The sequence below is a fragment of the Oncorhynchus keta genome, unplaced genomic scaffold (assembly GCF_023373465.1).
Source record: "Oncorhynchus keta strain PuntledgeMale-10-30-2019 unplaced genomic scaffold, Oket_V2 Un_contig_17556_pilon_pilon, whole genome shotgun sequence".
NCBI classification, from domain to species: Eukaryota; Metazoa; Chordata; class Actinopteri; order Salmoniformes; family Salmonidae; genus Oncorhynchus; species Oncorhynchus keta.
In genome coordinates this window covers 26,560-34,180 of record NW_026280484.1, presented here as the reverse complement: position 1 = coordinate 34,180, position 7,621 = coordinate 26,560, and the positions used below count along the sequence as shown (strand labels likewise).

The 7,621-nt window shown below is 40.9% G+C and overlaps 1 protein-coding gene across 1 annotated transcript in view; it reads right to left on the bottom strand.

Annotated features, from left to right (window-relative positions):
- Positions 1-521: 521 nt before the first annotated feature.
- Positions 522-7,621, bottom strand: part of LOC127919810 (zinc finger protein 345-like) — a 33,543-nt gene continuing 26,443 nt past the window's right edge. Inside the window, exons 2-3 of the mRNA XM_052503649.1 lie at positions 5,697-5,921; positions 522-5,249 (exon numbers count right to left, since the gene is read on the bottom strand). Of these exons, the coding sequence (XP_052359609.1) occupies positions 3,628-5,249; positions 5,697-5,895 (1,821 nt within the window). The 5' untranslated portion in view covers positions 5,896-5,921 and the 3' untranslated portion in view covers positions 522-3,627. The remainder of the gene's footprint in view (positions 5,250-5,696; positions 5,922-7,621) is intronic.

Genomic DNA, 7,621 nt, shown 5'->3' with positions numbered 1-7,621 from the left:
TGAACATCATTTTAACATTATGTCCTATGCAAAGCTGCAAAAAAGTTTATCCCGGGACTTTTATTTTGAAATCAAATTCCGAAAACCTGAAGTCTTAATGTGGATAGGATACAGCTAGTGTGTTGCTGCCATGACCCCCTAACCCTGCTGACTGTGTCTGGTCTGGATTAATGGAGCACTGCGATACATGTTTGTGAGTGTCATATCAGCTGTTGAAGTTGTACATGTTTTGGCCATCTGACAGATATATAACTTTTTTTAGTCTGTGTCTGAAAATAGGGAGTTTTTGCCCAGTCCCAGGTATGGGTAACTGCATAGTTGTGCTGCGTTCTTTTTGAAGAATCTCAAATATAAGAAATATTTTGATTTGTTTAACAGTTCTTTGGTTACTACATGATTCCATATGTGTTATTTCATAGTTTTGATGTCTTCATTATTATTATACAATGTAGAAAATAGTAAAAATAAAGAAAACCCCTGGAATGAGTAGGTGTGTCCAAACTTTTGACTGGTACTGTATGTGTATGTATATATATTTGTTTTTATTGTTGCCTGTTTTGCATGTTATTTTGGCATTAAATACATGTCACATTTCAGTTTGCAAACAATGTAAAATACATAAATAAAACATTGAGTTAATAAAGCCACGTACAAACTTGGTCTCTTGTTTTGCTTTCTTGAGTAAGGCAGCTCCAAAATGCAGGTGTTTCAGCTCAGTGCCTTCTGTGGTGGTGGGGCAGCCAGCGGAAAATACGAAGCATAGGGGTTTGGTAATGTTCTCTAGTTGCTCCGTGATTGGCTCAGTGTTCTGTCACTCATGGGGACACTACGTCACCGCAAAATCTACTGGGTAGAGCTCGAAAATGTGATTTTGATCTAACTTTATTAAGCGTTGATCTAACTTTATTAAGCGTTGATCTAACTTTATTAAGCGTTGATCTAACTTTATTAAACGAGCACCACTCTTTATTCATCACAGACATTCACCAGAGTAGCCTCTTCTCTGGGCAGATGAACGAGTAGAGAAGAGACCGTGTGTAATGTAGATCATCCTACACAGGCCTGCAGTGTGATGTTATATTATTCCAACAATTAATGTCTGGCATCTTTTATTCTTGTGATTTATCATCACCATGATACAATACTGACTTTTCATGGATAAAGACAATCTACCAACATCATCCACCTTTGATGAAGAAGAAGATTACAGTTTGTTAGCATTTACTATTTAATTAATGGATACTTTAAAATATTCTAAACCAGGAGTTGGAACCAGTTCAGGGAACAGAAAAGAAAACCGGAATTTCAAGGAACAGAACCAGAACTGACAACGAAAGGGATCTATACTGTTCCGGAACAGAACAATATTCTAAAAAACACCGGTTCCATCCAGATCATGACATAACAATACATTTTATGTCAATAGAAACCAGCCCTTCTACTGAGTTTAATCAGGTATAAAAAATATCCACAACTGAATTCTACTGGAGTCTATGGATTTATTTTGTATTCAATAGAATAGCCCATAGGGCCCATGGTCAAATGCAGTGCACTACAGAATAGGGCCCATGGTCAAATGTAGTGCCTACAGAATAGGGCCCATAGTCAAATGTAGTGCCTACAGAATAGGGCCCATGGTCGAAAGTAGTGCACTTCAGGGTGAATAGCGCGCCATTTGGGACACTCAGCACCAGTATATACTATATATAGACTCAGTCCCCAGTATATACTATATATAGACTCAGCCCCAGTATACACTATATATAGACTCAGCCCCCAGTATACACTATATATAGACTCAGCCCCAGTATATACTATATATAGACTCAGCCCCCGTATATACTATATATAGACTCAGCCCCAGTATATACTATATATAGACTCAGCCCCAGTATATACTATATATAGACTCAGCCCCAGTATATACTATATATAGACAGTATCTACTATATATAGACTCAGCCCCCAGTGTCTACTATATATAGACTCAGCCCCCAGTATACACTATATATAGACTCAGCCCCCAGTATATACTATATATAGACTCAGCCCCCAGTATACACTATATATAGACTCAGTCCCAGTATATACTATATATAGACTCAGTCCCAGTATGTACTATATGAGACTTAGTCCCAGTATGTACTATATGTAGACTCAGCCCCAGTATTCAGCTCAAATTCAAGTCAAATATAGATTATGCTACTGTCAACTGTTTTACATGTAAATGTTAGTCGTGTACATGGGCATACATACCTTTAAAGGGACATTTCAAAAACATTCTACTACATGTTCATAACCTCAAGCACCAACCCAACATCAGCAGATGTGAAAATGGAGTGTTTCTCTGTTTGGTAGTAGATAGAGGAAGATACGTTTGTAGTGGTAACCGATGTAGTGTGACACCTGCTCGTCCAACATCTCATTCCAAAATCATGGTCAAATGTAGTGCACTATATCCAGGTCGTATAATTCCATCCAGGTCAGGAGGAGTCAACCAATGAATTTATAGTCCTGAGATAACATTCCATAACTGCAGGTAGCAGTAAATTACCAACCTTGTCTTTGTACCTGTTCAGACTGTACACACTGTAGCACATTAGGAGGTGGTATCCTGTTCAGAGTATACACACTGCAGTACATTAGGAGGTGGTATCCTGTTCAGAGTATACACACTGCAGTACATTAGGAGGTGGTATCCTGTTCAGACTGTACACACTGTAGCACATTAGGAGGTGGTATCCTGTTCAGAGTATACACACTGCAGTACATTAGGAGGTGGTATCCTGTTCAGAGTATACACACTGCAGTACATTAGGAGGTGGTATCCTGTTCAGACTGTACACACTGCAGTACATTAGGAGGTGGTATCCTGTTCAGAGTATACACACTGTAGTACATTAGGAGGTGGTATCCTGTTCAGACTGTACACTCTGCAGTACATTAGGAGGTGGTATCCTGTTCAGACTGTACACACTGCAGTACATTAGGAGGTGGTATCCTGTTCAGACTGTACACACTGTAGTACATTAGGTGGTGGTATCCTGTTCAGACTGTACACACTGCAGTACATTAGGAGGTGGTATCCTGTTCAGATTATACACACTGCAGTACATTAGGTGGTGGTATCCTGTTCAGAGTATACACACTGCAGTACATTAGGAGGTAGTATCCTGTTCAGACTGTACACACTGTAGCACATTAGGAGGAGGGATCTTGTTCAGAAATAATTCATAAAAATAAATGATGCTTGGGTCAAGGCCAGGAACACAGGCTTAGGCCCGGACTGGCAACCTGGTTTACAATGAGACATGTATTGTTAACGTAAACTAATCAGGCTTTAGGCCTGGGAATAGCACTATTACAGCAACCACTATAGTTGTTAACGATCTTGTCTCGATCTCATCTAAATACGGATGACACTATTATGTTACGGAATTACCCCGACTGCTGACCTGGCAGTGACAAGGCGACAGTCTGATTTTACAGTTGTGCAGGAAAACCCCTTACAGATTTTTAAAACTCAAATGATGCTGCCCATGACCATGCCGTCACAGAAGATGCAATTGCAGGGATATGTGTGAATTTAAATAACTATAGAGTTGCTCATCTATTCTCACTTCGCCTTTATTTCACGTCACTCTCCTCTCCCTCAACTTCTTTCTTTTCTTCCTCCTCCTCCTCCTCCTCCTCCTCCTCCTTGACAATCACATTAAAAGCACAGGCAGGCTTCCCTCCAATGTGTATTTTTTCATGACTTTTAAGACTTCTTAGCTGAGTGAAACCCCCCCCACAGTGAGAGCAGTGGTAAAGCTTCTCGCCTGTATGTACTCTCTGATGTTTCTTAAGGTTTCCTGGCTGACTGAAACTCTTACCGCAAAGAGAGCAGTGGTAAGGCTTCTCCCCTGTATGTATTCTCTGATGTTTCTTAAGGTTTCCTGGCTGACTGAAACTCTTACCACATAGAGAGCAGTGGTAAGGCTTCTCCCCTGTATGTATTCTCTGGTGTTCCTTAAGGCTTCCTGAATAATTAAAGCTCTTCTCACATTGGGTGCAGTGATAAGGCTTCTTTCCACTATGTACTTTGCCATGTCTCTTAAGATTTACCTTCTCACTGAAACCCCTCCCACATTGGGAGCAGTGGTAAGGTTTCTCTCCGGTGTGTACTCTTTGATGATTCTTTAGATTACTTGAGGAACGGAAACTCTTCCCACATTGATGGCAAGGGTAACGACCACGATCAGGCAGTCTTGGTGTATCTGGGTCAACTACACTACTATTGTCCTCCTCTTCCTCAACTTCTCGCTTTTCCTCCTCTTTGATTTCCCTCTCAACCTCCTCCTCTTTGACAATCACATTTAACGCACAAACAGGCTTCCCTCCATTGTGTATTATCTGATGACTTTTAAGACGTAGTAGCTGAGTAAATCCCTCCCCACACTCAGAGCAGTGGTAAGGCTTTTCTCCAGTGTGTACTTTCTGATGATTCTGTAGATTACTTGAGGAACGGAAACTCTTCCCACATTGATGGCAAGGGTAAAGACTACAACCAGGTAATGTTGATGTATCTGGGTCAACTACACCACTATTGTCCTCCTCAACTTCTCGCTTTTCCTCCTCTTTGATTTCCCTCTCAACCTCCTCCTCTTTGACAATCACATTTAAAACACAGACAGGCTTCACTCCAATGTGTATCCTCTGATGACGTTTAAGACGCCTGAGCTGAGTGAATCCCTCGCCACACTGAGAACAGTGGTAAGGCTTCTCTCCACTGTGTGATCTCTGGTGACTCTTTAGGTCTCCTGCGAAACGGAAATTCTTTCCACACTGTGAGCAGTGGTAAGGCTTCTCCCCTGTATGTATTCTCTGGTGTTTCTTAAGGCTTCCTGGCTGACTGAAATGCTTCCTACAAAGAACACAGTGGTAAGGTTTCTCCCCTGTATGAATTCTCTGGTGTTCCTTAAGGCTTCCAGAATGATTGAAGCTCTTCCCACATTGGGTGCAGTGGTAAGGCTTCTCTCCACTATGTACTCTCTCGTGTCTCTTAAGGTTTACTTTCTCACTGAAACTCTTCCCACATGCAGAGCAGAGGAAAGGTTTTTCTCCAGTGTGTACTCTTTGATGATTCTTTAGAATAGTTGAGGAACTGAAACTCTTCTCACATTGAGGGCACGAATAACTCCCATGTCCAGGTAGTCTTGATGCTGTGGAACTGGGCTCCTTGACTGAGTCTGGGTTGGGGATCTCTCCTGTAAGAATATGAACATATATATGGTCAGAAACTGACAAAGAAACAAAGGCTTTAAGCTTAACAACGCAGGATTCAACAATAATTTTGATTAACAGTATTGAGATAAATACTTTGCAAGGGGCTTGTTGCATAGCATCGCACATAGATAATGGCATTGTGAAATTACAATGCATTGCCAAATGGTCGGTAGACACTCGCCTTCCCTCTTACACATACAGAAGCCTGAGGGGTATAATATACAAAGCAGAATCAATGAGTTAGCCAGCTAACTTGCCTAAATATTCAGAAATATATCTATTTTTTGAAAGATTAACTTGAAATTGGCATGCTCTAATTGACTTAACAACCAAAAACACATGTTTACATTTCTCAATGAACCAGTAAAATCAATGGTTATTTTGGGTTGTTTACCTCTGAACCAAAGAGGATGTTAGCCTGAATTTACCTGAGTCAACAGAGTCCCTGTCCTCCTCTCGCTCTTCCCCCTCCCCCTCATTGATTTCTCTCTCCTCCTCCTCCTCTTTGACAATCACATTGAGTTCCACTGTTTGACTGCAGTCCCCCAGCTTCACTGACAGCATCTCTCGACCCTGCTGTGAGCTTCTCTGGGCTGGAACACCACAACCAGAACCTGGTTCAGACATGGTAGGCTGGTAGGCTAGAGGTGAATCTAAAAAGAGGAGACCGAAAGAGTTCAGGGTGATTTTCACAAACCTAGATCGTGGTATAGCTCCAGAAAAGACAGCAAACATGTATCTAAGCTAGCTAACCACACATCCCGTCCAGCAGAAAACCTTTTTCCATAAAATAAACATATAGGATTGACGGCAACAGCATGTCAGATTATCCCATAAGTGAAGAAGAACACTGGCTGTTGAGTACAAGCATATTCAGTTCAAATTCATGACTAATATATGATACATTGATACATACAGTGATTGAAATTACCACCCCATCCTCAGTAGCCTATTCAAACATTCGCCTATAGGCTATTAGGCAACACAAGCATTTTCTTGTGTTAGGAATTGGCCCTAATTCTAGGTAACAGAGTGATGTAGACACAGAGATGTCACTTTAAAATGTATGAAAAACCAATGAATAAAAAGTTAAACCCTACAACTCCATGCACAAGGACTAGTTTGAACAATTTACACAGAAAATTCTACAAAGTTTGGTAACAATGACAGCACCAAACAGCAAAAACTGTCAATCTGCACTGTGTTTGTATAATTTTCAGTGGAAAAAGTAGTTTAGAATGTTTTTTTTTGTGTATTTTACCCCCTTTTTCTCCCCAATTTCAAGATAAACAATTGCGATTCAATTACGAAAAAAGAGATGTTCCTGGCGGTGTAAACTCAGTGGACTTGGAGACTAGAAGTGTTCCTGGGGGTGTAAACTCAGTGGACCTGGAGACTAGAAGTGTTCCTGGGGGTGTAAACGCCGTGGACTTGGAGACTAGAAGTGTTCCTGGGGGTGTAAACTCAGTGGACCTGGAGACTAGAAGTGTTCCTGGGGGTGTAAACTCCGTGGACTTGGAGACTAGAAGTGTTCCTGGGGGTGTAAACTCAGTGGATTTGGAGACTAGAAGTGTTCCTGGGGGTGTAGACTCAGTGGACCTGGAAACTAGAAGTATTCCTGGGGGTGTAAACTCCGTGGATTTGGAAACTAGAAGTGTTCCTGGGTAGAATGGACCCGTTACTGCAGCACAACTTACAGATAATTGTGTAAGGTGCAATAAATGATAGGAGGACACACATTGTTGACCATTTAGACTTGAAAAAAATAACAAATAAATAACAATATTTGAGCTATTCTTTGTATGATAACTAGTATAAAACATATTGATAATTGTGGACAATAATTAATAGGTCTACACACAGAACACATTGTTGAGCATTTAGTCTGGAAAAAATAAACAAATAAACAAACAAATCACATAATATCTTATAGAAATACTTTTATTTACAAAGTATAACCAGAGAGGAAGAGGAAGAGAGAGGCCCAACACGGCTGCAAATCTGTCTCCCTCCAGTAGGTGGCGTTTTTCTTGTTGTTTTGCCCACCAAGCAGGGAGTTTTTGTATGGAGGTCAATGAGTGTGTCAATTTTGGTCAACAAAAAAAGTAATGGCTTATTTCCTACACACGTGACATGCGTGGGGGGGCAAACTACTTGCCCTCCAGGGCACGTCCCGCACCCGATGTCACAGGAAGGCCAAAAAGATCATCAAGGACGACAACCACCCAAGCCACTGCCTGTTCACCCCGCTGTTTAATAGAATATTTAATATAACACACATACATGATTTATTAATTTCGGTTGCATATCCTGACGCGAAGTTTGTTCTATATAAAGTATTTGACTGGATTTT